Here is a 14,229-nt window from a genome sequence, read left to right on the forward strand (position 1 = left end):
GTGTACCGCATATCAATATCATCTCTCTTGTTCCTCTTTATTGAGAGAATTCCAATTTTCAATGCCATCATTGTCCTTCCAGTACTGCCTATTTCTTCTCTCCTCCCTCTTTCTTGAGAAGAATTTTAGGGAAAAGGAAAAAGAGGTTTCACACTCACCTATTATGTTCCAAACATCTGGAACAAAATTCGCATTTTTCTTGATGTGAACAAGAAACGGACACATCGAGCCATTTTCTTGATGTGAACAAGATAGAAATTTAAGAAAATAAAAAACAAGGGAAGTTAGTTTAATTAATTCTACATTATGGATATTGCTCTTGAAATTAGTTTTTCTAAAATAATTTGAAGAGTGAGAGATTTTGGGATCAAGTTTCATAGTTGTTGGGTGCAGTATCATGATTCTGGATTTGGTCCCCTTGTGGGTTGTTAAAGTTGTGCCATTCTCTTTGCCGACAAAAATGAAAAAACTACTAAAGTTCAGTTTTTTTTTTCTTTTTTGGTGTGTTTCCTTCTTCAAAAACATAATGGTCACTCCTTCTCTTTTTGATTAAAAATGGCATGACAATATAGGTGCTCCCATCATGTTTATCTGAAGAAAGAATCTTCGATTACAACTTTTTCCTGTAATAATCCTGTTACACTATCTATTCACTTGACAAGTATCTCATGCAATAATGGAGTATATTTATATATGCTTGAAAAAATTTAGATAAATCCAGTATTTTGGATGTACGTGTAATTACATGTCATACCGTCAAGATTGATAGTTATACCAATCATTTTGGTATCATCATCTATCATTCACCATCTTGCAAAAGTATAACTAGATGCAATATAACTATACATGCTATTGCATGTACTATACGGCAGCTAGGTGTATCTAATTGCAAAAAATAAATTCAATGAAAGATTTCCTTCAAGAATTGTTTCCAACGACAATTTCTGAGAAACTCTCCTGGATGTATGTCAGTGCACATTGTGGATAAACTTTGTGGGTGAGAAGTATTTATTAGTAGTATGGGAATGTCATGGGAATGTTTTCCAAGGGACCAATAGAAGTTTCAAATCAATATCCCAATTGAAGTTTGATTGAGGACATTCTGCTTAATGGTTGATGGTCTGGACCTGAGGACCACTTCAAAGCCGTGGTGGTCATTCTCTCTGGTTTCTACATCTTCGAGATGCCTTTAATTTCTGCTGATCGAAGGCCTGAATATTGAGGAAGCCTATCAACATTCTTATTGGTTAAAGAATCCCATCCTACCAGGCAACTACTGCCTATTATCTTCTGCTGATGGATATCCTCCACATGTATAAGGTCAAGCCTAACAGCATAGATATTAGAGGTTGGCAAGCGGTGTAGGTGGAAATGTGCGTCTTGAAAGGATCTTTGCTTAAGAATTTTTTTAAATTTGTCTTTTCAAGCAAAAAAAAGAATTTTTAAAATTTGTTTTTCTCTTTCCCTACACTATGTAGCACTAATAAGGAAAGGGTATGTCCAACGATTGCATAAATGTATGCTTGTGCATATATATCTGGGAAGTTGGTACTAAATCAGGGATCCTTGGGCACTTTAAAACAATCAATAATTAGAAAGGGAGATTGAGACAGCATACTGTGTGCTAGGGTTATAAACGAATAGTTCGAACTCGAGTCGTCAAGGTTCGATTCGAGTTTTATTTTTAATGAACTCAAACTCGAATTTGAATAAGAATTAGGATTCATTTGTAGTATCAAATTGAGATCGAACTTGTAGATATTCAGCTCGTTGAGTTCGATTCGATTCGATTCGAATAATTTTTAATATTCTTTATTTAGAACATTTGTTAATATTTTATATAAATTTATATATTTATTATCTTATTATATCGATACTATATGTGCATTAGTGATGATTTAATATTAAAAATTGAAGAATTAAATAAATTTTTGAGCTCTTGAATCGAGTTTGAACCCATCTAATATTAAATAGAATCGAGCTAGAGCTTAGATTTTGAACTCATATAGGATTCGATTTCAAATTTGAGTTCAAGTCCAAAATTTCGAATCAAACTCGAATTGTAAAAAGTTCAATTTGTTTACGGCCCTACTATGTGCCATTATGGAACTAATTCAACATAATTGATGTGTAAGGGCTCTTAGACTTCTTTTCACTGCTAGATTCAGGTTCAAATCCTGAATCTAATATTTAGGAGTAGGAAGGGTGTGAAAAGGAGTGGAAAGGTAAAAAGAAGGGAAAAAAAAAGGTCTAAAATTGTTAATGTTTTTAGTGGTTAACTTTTACTATAAAATGTTATTTTCTATGTCATTTCTGTTGGAATGATGTAACTTCCGCTGCAGCTTTCTAGCTTTAGAATAAGATAATTCAGTTAAATAAGTTAGATTGTTAGCTAATTGTTAGAATCGTTCCACATTTATAGCCTTTTGACTAGTTTCACTATCTTCGATTTTCTAGTATTTTGTTAAGATTGTTTAACAGATAGCTGTATTTAGTTTGTTGTTATACCACTATAAAAAGGGAGATGATGAATGAAAAATAACAAGCAATTTGTTTGCATCACTAACTACGAGTGTTATTTTTTTTAATTTATGCTCTAAATTCTAACAAAAATGGTATCAGAGCCAACACATTGTGTTAAGGGTTTGTGTTGCTTTTTTGAAAGTGCGTGCATTCAGTAAGGATCCTTTTTTTATTCCTAAAAGAAAATTGATCAAACATATTGTAATGTTTTTCATCTGAACCTCAAACACTTGCAGATGCCAATCTTCTACCAAAAGAAGGGAATTACTACATACTACAGCTCTGTAGAATGTAAAGGAATGATGAAGAACTGATAGTTGTCTGGAGCAAGTAATGTGGAATACATGCAACGTGCAAAACCGAAAACCGAAAGAAATTGTGAGCTGAATGCCAAATCTGACAAATCATTATCAAATTACGACTTTGATTAGATAAGTAACAATTATTCGCAGACCCTGTTTACATACAGTGGCAGAAACACCTATCAAGTACAGGAAATCTTGGCAAAGTAAACAAAAGATTAAAAGAGGAAAAGACCATCCAACATTTTTTTTAAGTTGAAAATTGGAATTGTAGCCGACATGGATAGAGACATAATAGGCAAGCAAAATAGAAACCAATTGTCCTATCCCAACCCTACCCAACCCCCCTCCCCCCCCCAACACAAACAAAAAGAAATATATCCTTTATTTCTTTTCAATTTTAACATTTTCAAAGTATTATTGTATGTCCAATATACCCTTTATGGTGGATGGACAATTAATCATCTTGAGATGTAACATGCTCTTCTTCTTCTTTTTTTTTTTTTTTTTGAGTTAAGTGGGAGGTTTTGAATTCAAAATCTCCTTCTTATATTTATTTCCATTTTACCACCTAATCCAACCCTCTCTCCTGAGGTGTAAGATGTTCAATTGACAATTTATTGGCAAATTGTGATTTCTCAAACCATAAGGGATTTCTGTTTTTGCAAAAAAAAAAAAAAAAATAAAAAATTTTGAACAACGGCTGATTTGGAACATACCATGCCCCAATTAAGAGGACTCAAATTGTTGTAGACAAGTTCAAGTGACCTAGGACAAACACAATAAGATGTAGGATAGTGGCAGAAAGTGTCCATTGAAAAAGGATGATACATTGCTTGAATTTTAATAATCGAATATGACAATAGTCAAGCCAAATAACACCAAATTCAAATAATTTTAAGAAACGAATAAATCAAATAGTATCGAAATACTTGCACACAAGCAAAGGGCTATTTATGAAATCAAAGAAAAAGTAAAAGGTTGAACTAGTTTTAAGATACCATCAAAAATAGAAATCAGTTAACAATGTGAAAAATTAATGAATTGTTTAGATTGCATTTTCTGGAGAGTTTTTGGACAAAATTCTGTAATACTTTTTAGGATGTGATGTATGTGAAATAAAATAAAATAATTTAAAAAATGTGTAAAAAAATATTTACAAAAGACGAAAAATTTCTTCTACGAAAGATAGCAATCCAAACAACACCTAAGCTTTTGCCTACTCCTAATCATATCAGCACCAGTCTGCAATTTGTTGTAAAGATGAGTTCTATTGAATGGTCCCTGGATGGATCTTCTCCAAACCTTTATATATATGAAACAAGGGATCGGAGTCATACTAAGCATTAACAACTTATGCTGTCAAACCACCAATAATATCTACTATTGGCAGATAAGATTTATGATTAATCTTTCCTACAGTAATAGTGTATGTATTATCAGTATTGGATAAATGACAGTCATACATAATTTGAATTTGAAATTTAACTTTTGCACATATGTTATGAATCCAATAGTAATAATATATACACAGTTAGTGTATAAGATTTATTATCCTAAATTATCTAAAAACTCTTTCTTTTGGTTCAAGGAGAAGCTGAAATGGAATGACTTGAGAAGCGAGGCAAAGATCCAACAATCACGTGACTAATGTCCTATCAATTGAGTTGGATTTTAGAGTCAATTTCTTTAATTATTCACATATGACTGTCAATACCTCATATGAAAATCAATCATTGGGATTGATTTAGTAGTCAAAAGAGGGCTTTTAGAATTTTCTTACTGTCAAATTTAGAGGGAAAGATGGGAGGCATCCCCAAAAGAAAAAAGAAAAAAGAAAAAAGGCGTATGAAAGTTACCTAAAATCTTTTAGTAATAAAGTCGTTCACAATGAAATGACGGAACGATCAGATTATCCAATAAGCTGCCCACTTTACCGGCTGGCCATTGACCCAATGCTAATGTTTCAGGTGACAACGTTGTTTGGGTTAGTTCAAAACAATGACGACACAAACATCCAAGCCTGATAAGTTCAAATTAGTGAGCAGAACATCCCTTTTTTTTTTTGGATAAAATATCACAATTTCATTAAATATGTATTAATAGTAGAAATTGCATCACATGTACACAGATAAAACAGAAAAATTTCTATTGCTCTTACTTGTGTGAAATTTGAAGAGAAAGTCAAGCCATGCAAGCCATACTAAAGGCATATATTAAATTATGGAATGGTTTATGCTTGAATCATTTGTATCTCATGCAGAGATAATCTCATCAATTTCTATTTATACGAATATAATGTACCAAATGAAATTTGGAAAGCTTAGAAATTACAGGGCACTATATATATATAGACTGTAGGAATTAGGGTTCAGCATAAGCGGTTTGTAACGAATTGCCAATCTAATTCAAAATGAATTTGATAAATTGAAATCGGTTATTTGGGATTTGGTATGAAATTGGTATAAAAGAAATTCATCGAATTCGAATATGATGAGAAATAGGTAATGAGATTCTCAATTTTATAATAACTAATTTTGAATTCAAAATCGATGAAACGGAATAGGAATTGTTTTACCACATTTCTTTACTAATTTAGTTTATCAAATTATGCATCATATAGGTAAACGTTATATACTATAAATATATTATATACGTAAAGGCTATTAGTAGTAGATAGCGCATAGTATCATCATATACCTATAATAATAAATAATTATGTATAATATACTACTTTAGTATTTGTAATATAACTATAATAGTACACTAACTATAATACTTATCCTTTAATACATAACTAGGTAATAAGTATAGGTATAGTACTAAATATTAAACATAATTAGTAATTAGGCATTGGTTTATTGTTCATTTTTGAATTATTGAATATTTGGATGTGTAACTTTAGTCTTTATATTCATTAATCACTAATCTTGTTTAAGGCTTTAAGCATAGACAACTAAGACAACGTATATGGAGTTTACATTTGAATGGAGTTATTGTAGCTAGGGATGGCAACGGGGTTGTGGCGGGGGACCCCTCCCCCATCCCCCGCCCCGTTGCCTACAAACTCCCCCTGCCCCCGCCCCATCCCCTATCCCCCTCTCCCCCTACCCCGCTTCCCCCGCGGGTGCCCCCGCGGGACTAATAAAAAATTGTTATATAATTTTATTATGGTTAAATTTAGCAAATAATCAAGTACTAAAATATCAACACATCATCAAATTATTATTCATTGTAATTTTACAATTGAAACTTATAAAAACAATCAAATAAAAATTATTTGAATACAATCCAACATGATGAAATAAATATAACTAAAGTAGTCAAGTTTTCACTTTTGACACAAATACAATCACTAATTCATTATTGTGCTTGTGCTTTTTTTAAGAAAAAAATATTATTGTATTAAGTGTAATTAGGGATTTAGTATAAATGTATTAGTAAATTTAGTATAACCAATTAATAATTTGTATTAGTACACATATATAATTATTAGTATAATTAATAATATCAATTATATTATATATACTAATAGACATTATATAATACATATAACTAATAATATCATTATCATAAGTTTGTAACTAATTAAATTATATATTATATATATAATTATATACATATATATTTATTTTTTTAAAGCGGGTGGCGGGGCGGGGGTACACTCCCCCGTCCCCCCGCCCTATTTCTAAGCGGGGGGAAAAAAATTCCCCCCGTCCCCGCCCCAACCCCCTCCCCATTAGCCCCCCGCGGGCACCCGCCTCCATTGCCATCCCTAATTGTAGCCTTTTTTTTTCACTGAAAACGGTTAAATCCCATTTTCATTGCCAATTCTGAATTCAAATCGAAAGGGAAATGAATTTGGTTATCTCCAATTCGGAATTGAAATAGGTTTAAAGATTTACAAGTGAAATAACCGAATTTACCGAGTTCATCACACTGAATTGACCGAATTTGTAGCGTTGTTTACCCCTAATAGGAAGAAATGGAAAAATGTAAATCATACAAGACAATTTTATATGGAGTATAGGTATGTATAGACACGAGATATTCTCAATGTCATAATAAGGTTTGCTATCTACAGGCACTCTATCAGAAGTCAAAACTGCCATCCTGCCAAGGTTTACCAAATACTAGCTGGTAAGAGATCAGCCAAAAGCATTCTAGCCTATGATTTGAACTTGTAAAATAACAGTCCAAGCCATTGCACCGCAACATCCCATTGCAATTTGGGATTGTAAAAGAAACATATAGATCAGGACAAATTTGTGAAAGGATCTGTCTTTTTGGATAGGAAGTGCATATGAATTATTAACATTCTGGAAGTGGATCTCATGGATCATGGAAGCCCTTCATTCCTTTTGTTGAAGAAGAGCATTGCTGATCCAAAGGCTGTCGAGGACATCGATTAGATATTGGGGGTGCACATATTTTAGCTATGGTTCTCCTGAATAGATTAAATGTGTTCTAGAGCCTCCACAACATTCTTCATTGATGGTCTAGCTTCAGGTGAATTCTGAAGGCATCTTATAGCAAGATAAGCCATTTGTAGAGCAGCTTTTGAAGGATATTTCCCTTCTAAGAGGGGATCCATTAGGTTCTCTAAGTTTCCTTTGGCGGTGAACTCAGATTTGGCCGAATGAACTAGACCATATTTGCTTTTTGCAGATAACCCTGTTAGCATCTCGATCAATACGACACCAAAACCATATACATCGTTCTTCACAGACAACAAATAGTCTCCTATAAAAGAAGAGTACAAGTAAAAGAATTATGACCTTATCTTTCTGTTAATGTCTTCCACAAACTTAATTTGCACCAGCTTAATTAGAACCTCAAATATGTATAGAAGCTGAAGAGATTTGATTGGGATTGATTACCTGATAGCGGACTACATTCAGGAGCGCAATAAACATAACGTCCTGTGACATAAAAAAAGGGATGTTTTCCATCAACGACTTCAGGAGGATACACATTTGCCACCGTAAAACCAGATATCTTGGCATTGTAGGACTGCAACCAAAATGTTCAGGAAAGAAATGATGTTTTTGTCAGTAGTATCATGCCCTTGACTTTTACTGTTTTCATCCATAATATGTTAGAGCTGTGTAGTTTGAATTGAAAAAGTATAGTGATCTTTGACTGTTGAGCAGAATCAGAAAACCTCAAAGCTTTAGAGAAAACAAAAAAGCAAAAATTCCGTATGCTATAAACGTGTACTTCTGAAAGATAAATATCTGACTTACACTATCAAGCAATATGTTTGAGGGCTCAAAGAATTGGTAGAAACCTTGCCTCCTTCCTTTTTGGGTAAAGAAACCATATAGCTCTGATGCATGCAAGAAAGCCAGACCTCGTGCTGCTCCGATTAAAATCTCAAATCTTATGTTCCATGGAAGTGGCTGAACTGCAGAGTCCCCTGAAGAAATCAAAGAACCGAAGTGAATTATTTGAACTGCAGATCATTTCCCACTACAGATGCTATCAAATATGTAAAAAGCATAACTAGAATCTTCTTACTTCTGAAGAGGTGATTCTCCAAGCTGCCCTTTTGCATAAACTCATATACAAGTAGCAGCTCGTTATTCTTGCTGCAGTATCCAAGGAGCTTCGTGACATTAGGATGAGACAGCCTTCCAAGCGTGTTCAAGACAGACTGCAAGATAATAACGTGAAACTAAGATTTGATGCAACTAGAATAGTATCAACCTTGAGGCCACTAAATTTCTTCTATGATCACAACTGGGAGGACTTATCGTAATGTACCTACTAAAATGTTGCTCAAGTTTATGCCTCAAAAGGGCCAATAGTAAATTATTTCAGGAGAGATGGTCCCAAGCTTTAGAGACAGAAAAATGTATGCATCAGCTTTTTCAGAATGAGAAAAAGCCTGTCAGAAACGAATTGAAAGGAATTCCATTTGAGTATGTGCTCCCTTGAAACATATGGTACTCTATTCCATGTAATGGATAGGGTCGAAAAACCACACTGAGTCTCTGTTGGAATCTTGAATATGGCAATATTTGTACAAATCAAAATATGTCTCTCTGCCATCAATCGGTACTAGTTAAAGTAATGAAAATTCCCCTATTTGTTTGATGAGAAATGCGAAAACGAAAAAGGATACAAAAAAAGATCCCCCATCCTATTAAATCACAGGTCCAATCTGAATTACCTTCCATTTTCCAAATCCTAGCGTTTCTTTAGAATCCAGTTTCTTAACAGCAATTACCGATGGGGTGTCACTGTTTGACTTGTTATCAAGCCACCCTTGGTATACTCTCCCATGTTCACCTCTTCCCAGTACCGTATCCTCTGCAAAATCTCTAGTAGCAACCATGAGTTCTGAATAAGTGAAAATCTTTAAATTTGGGTGGGCCAAAATCTCCCCCCTTTGATAAGACTTCTCAGCTTCCACAAATCTGTTGTTCTCAGGTGATGTTCCGCTGCCTGAAATTTTGCATTGGTGGATGCAACTTAAGTTGATAACATGTCACCTCAAACTAATACTCAGTAAACTAAAGTTACACAAATATGTTACAATAGAGTTGTACCTAAAAATCAGAGAGAGAGAGACATTTTAGTTCCAGCTATTTGTATTCGACAATAGACCAAAATAGGAAGAAACAGAAGTTGAAAAGGAACAGGTGGGTTTTTTCCACCAGTTACCTTCTTATTAAAAATAAACAGCAAGAAGGTAGCTTCAAATTATCAGCTAAAGAAGAATCTTGAAACAGAAGTTGAAAAAGGAAGTGTTAAAATATCAGAATAACTGAACCTTCTCATGTTCCTTGTGGTCTGATGATTCCCCAATTTCAATTGTTCAACAGTTCACCAATTAAAACATCAGCTTCAAACTTGTACTGACAAACTTGTTACTTGTCAGTACAAGTTTATATTGCATAAATTGATCTACCGCTGGATTAAAACTTGAGTGAACTATGAATTTGGTCGATGTTGAAGAGCATAATTAAATTTCTCTCCATCAAAATTAAAGAAAACAGCCTTATAATGACGTTTATGAAGTAACTAATGAGGTTAGCAGTTAGCAGAGGAAGTGAGAAACTTTCATACATAGAAACAATATCTCCAACTCTAACTCAGTATAGACCCACCTGTTATTTCAGATCCATCAAGTGTTTTTGTCATTGTCAGACCTGGATTTTCAGAAATGGTCAAACTTGGTCTTTTAGCATGTTTTAAAGCTATCAGAACCTGTGGCATTTGAGGTCGCTTAGAAGGCTTTGGACTGAGGCAGGCCTTGGCAACAAAAGCAACTGCCCAAACTTGCGTTGAAACATTCTTTTCTACGATTAAAGACGAGTCCAAAATGTCTAAAACAAGTTTCTTATTGGATGGACTGATGTAAGGCAGAGTATTTGCAATCAAATCCTCCATACTGGAGTTATCGGAAGTATCCTTAACCAGTTTGCCAGTAACTAGTTCAAGCAGAAGCTTTCCAAAGCAATAAACGTCATAGGCACGAGTTCCATCAGATGCACCTAGCCCTTCCAGGAACATTTTAAGGAAGAAAGTTAGTGTAAATTTTTGGACTCAGTTGTAGGTCTGAAAAGAACTCCAAAAGTAATAATTAGTGATAAAACAGAAAATTTGGGAGCACTAAGGATGATATCACAAAACGAGATCAATGTAGTTGCTCTATTGACTATCATACAACATTGAAAAGAAAGGAAGTATATGACTAGATAGCCAAAATTTCGAGCTTTCAGTAGCCCAGAACAGTAGATTATCAAGTGAACTCGCTCTATTATTTGCAATTATCCTAATGAAACTGTCCTGCTGATTGGTAGTACTATCAAATTGTCAAGGCACCGAATTTGTGAAGCATGATGCTGGCTAAGGCATTGGTGGGTAAAAATGTGAAGGTTTGGCAAAATATGGTTTTCGCTACCCTATATACTTCACTGACTAGTGCTTAATGTGGCTATAATGCAAATGTGTGTATTTCTCTCAGTAAATTAATCACTAATGACTTCGAGGATCTCTCTGAAAGCAGCAGCATCCACTACTTCAAGAAGGACAACACATCAAGAGCATAAAACAGCATCCAGGGAGAATTAACGTAGATTAAGTTCACATACCAGAAGTGCCTTGTTCAGATCCCCTGTGCAGAAAAAAGACAGCAAGTTGCAAACTCGGTCAGAAGAAGGCAGAAACTGGGAAGAAAAAATGCGAATAGCTTCATTGTTGTGGATGATAGCCTTAAAAGCCACTTTTGACAAGAGAATCTAGTCTCAGTTTCATATGTTAATTTCAAGAGCACCTAAAACCTCAAGCCTTGGTTGATTTTCAATCACACTGAAAGAGTTCAAATAATCAATTTTGGTGAAACAAAAGCAGATGCTAGGAATCACAGTCCAGAAATTTAGTCAGATCATGTACAGACATTGATGAATATGCTTCTGTCTTACAGAAATGAGCAACTACCAACTTAAGCTCTCTAGTCGAGAAAAGATTTACTGATATGGATTATGAGGAGTTGAATGTAAATGCTTACTTTGACAACCGTAGGAACCTGGCAATCGTGTTCGGACTGGTTCTGTCTTTTTCTTCAGAACATACTTGAGTAAGGCTTCCTAACCGGACCTCAAAGTTATCATCAAGAAGTATACTGCTAGCTTGAATATCTCTTTAACAAAGACAGATGATAATAAAAACCATAATTGCTAAGTAAACAAAAATCTCAATATGGCAAAAATAAGAATAAGTTAAAGAAACTAGTAACAATGTAGGCATCATTTGCTAGCTAATGCTAGTTCTAATGAATAGGGGCTACCTGTGAACAAGGGGCGGATGACAATGATTGTGTAGGTAGCACAGACCTTCGGCAGCTCCAATTGCAATCTTCAACCTCTTTATCCAATCCAACGACGTTAAATCTTCGTGATGTTCTGGAGCAGTTTTTTTATAGTACAAGGAAAACAGATCCTTAAATGGCATGTACTTGTAAACAAGGAACCCCTCTTTCATGTTCTCAAAACAGTGCCCCAGGAAAGGGACCAATCTAGAATGTGAAACCTTGCCAAGAACTTCCACTTCTGATATAAACGCCAGCTCCCTCTTGACTGAGCTTGAAATCTCAATCTTCTTAACCACCACCTGAATCCCATCTTCAAAAACACCGTAAAAGAGATCCCCCGAGTGTCCACGCTTGATGAGATTGGACTCGTTCAAGTTCCCAGTGGCTCGAAGAATTTGTTCATAACTAAATGAATCCCCGACCGAAATGATGGGAAAATTGAAATCACTGAATCTAAAGGAGGACGAGGGGGAAGATGACACAGATGCTGCTAAGGAAAGGTCACTTGGGGTCCTTAGAGCGCTGAGTCTCAACTGCTCTCTGCGGATTGTGGCATCTACAAGTCTTTCCCAGTTGTCGTAAATTCTAGCCATCTATAATCATCATCTACTCCACTAATATTAAACCAATATCATATACATGCTAGTACAACTGTATATACATTGTTGATCCAATCCAGAAACGATCATAAGCATCCCACAGGCACTGATGGATTCTCTTATTTGGAAAAGGGAAGGTACATAAATGTAGTGGACAGATACGAGAAGTGGGAATGTTAATTGGTACAAATTATTGATTCATCATTGCTCTGATCTTATGCATAGTACTTTAGTATTGGCATAATATTGGATTCTCAGGTTGAAGGCGTTGACTGATGTGTTAGTTTTGGAATGCTCACCTTAGGAATTTTCGTGGACGTTTCATCTACATTTTCCATTCATTTTTTTTTTGTGAATGCCTACTTGAAGCCCATAAAGCAAAGGGATAATTGCAGAAACTCCCCTGAGATTTCTGATACTTGCACTGACCTCCCCTGAACTTACTAATCCTTTGCAAATTCAGTCCAAATGATTAAAATATTATTTTAGGGAGTGAAAATAGAATTTTGTACCAGATTTGCCTTTTGTGCTACATGTCCAATGAATGACAAAATACTACAAATCAATTAATAATTAATAAACTTTAAGGGGTGTAGTTTATAGGCAAATACGCATTACTCATTTAAAGTACCTGCTCTTTATGGATATTTTATTTTCAAACATTTAATTTATGATAAATATATCAATGTTTGTAAGTAAAATTCAAAAAGTGTTATAGTAATATTCTTACAAAAAGAAAATCGGTAGGTTATCTATTTAATATAAATTAAATATTTGAAAAAAAAAGAAATGACCCATAAAGTATTAATTCTTTATGGCTTTCATCCATTAGATAAGTAAAGTATAGGCTTTTTATAGGCATTTTATTCTGAATCATTTAATTTATTTTAAATACATAAATATTTGTAACTAAATTGAAAAAGTGTTACATTAATATTTTTACGGAAGGGAAACTGGTAGATTTTGTATTTAACAAAAATTAAATATTTGTAACTAAATTGAAAAAGTGTTACATTAATATTTTTACGGAAGGGAAACTGGTAGATTTTGTATTTAACAAAAATTAAATATTTGAGACTAAATACAAATCTGGAATTGCTTTGACTGAGTGTGAAAATAAAGAAACCTGGAGTTGGTTTTGTCATTACTTTGAGGAGTTCTTTGGATCATTTGGAGAGAATGTTCCTTTAACCTTTATGAGTGATAGGCAAAAGGTACATTAATTCTGCAATAGTTTTGTTCAATTTTGATTCTGTCAGTCATCAGTGTAACAATATAATTTTTTGGTTTTCATTTCAGGGCTTGAATCTTGCTTATGAAGAGATAGTGCCTGTGACTAGTGGAAGGCATTGTTGTAGGCACATCTACAGCAATTTTAAAGCTCAATTTCCTGGTATTTTGCTCAGTAACCTGTTTTGGAGAGCAGCAAAAAACTTTGACATTGTAGGGCATAATGAAGACATGGCCAGCATAAAGGAGCTAAACATAGAAATTTGGAAATATTTGGAGAAAATTTCCAAAACAACTTGGTGTAGATATACCTTTAATACAAGAATTAAGTGTGATCGTGTCACAAATAACTGAACTGAGTACTTTACTGCATGGGTAGGCGAGCTAAGAGAGAAACCTATCTTGACACTGGTTGAGGGGTTTAGGAAGAAGTTCATGAAAAACATGCACAAGAGATATCAGAAAGGGTGCACACTAACCACTATTGTCAAGATAGTGGATAAACTGCAAAAAATAGGACAAACATCAAGACAATGTCAACTCACTATGGCAAGTGATGACATAGTTGAAGTGGGGGATATGAACAGGTCTTACATAGTCAATTTACCAGCTAAAAGTTGTGATTGTGGACCTTTTCAAATTTCAGGACTTCCTTATAAACATGCTGCATTAGGGATTATCTACAAGAGACAGAAGTTGGAGTCCTACTGTGATCATTGGTTCTCAAGAGATATATACTTAAAGACATATGCAA

General features: G+C 34.3%; 1 protein-coding gene across 4 annotated transcripts; it reads right to left on the reverse strand.

The window, feature by feature from the left end:
• Positions 1-6,813: 6,813 nt before the first annotated feature.
• LOC113768283 (probable serine/threonine-protein kinase PIX13) lies at positions 6,814-12,557 on the reverse strand. Of its 4 annotated transcripts, none has more exons than XM_027312566.1 (9): positions 11,623-12,556; positions 11,344-11,475; positions 10,928-10,950; positions 9,941-10,327; positions 9,001-9,275; positions 8,346-8,481; positions 8,072-8,244; positions 7,706-7,838; positions 6,814-7,568 (listed from the first exon to the last, which is right to left on the reverse strand). In XM_027312566.1, the coding sequence occupies exons 1-9, from the start codon at positions 12,237-12,239 to the stop codon at positions 7,282-7,284; spliced, it is 2,163 nt and encodes a 720-aa protein (XP_027168367.1). In that variant the 5' UTR covers positions 12,240-12,556; the 3' UTR covers positions 6,814-7,281. The 4 variants fall into 4 exon arrangements, with proteins under 4 accessions (XP_027168367.1, XP_027168366.1, XP_027168369.1 ...); XM_027312565.1 differs by having other exon boundaries at positions 9,941-10,333; XM_027312567.1 differs by having other exon boundaries at positions 7,491-7,568; positions 7,706-7,747; positions 9,941-10,333; positions 11,623-12,557.
• Positions 12,558-14,229: the final 1,672 nt, after the last annotated feature.

The sequence above is a fragment of the Coffea eugenioides genome, chromosome 4, assembly GCF_003713205.1.
Source record: "Coffea eugenioides isolate CCC68of chromosome 4, Ceug_1.0, whole genome shotgun sequence".
NCBI lineage: Eukaryota > Viridiplantae > Streptophyta > Magnoliopsida > Gentianales > Rubiaceae > Coffea > Coffea eugenioides.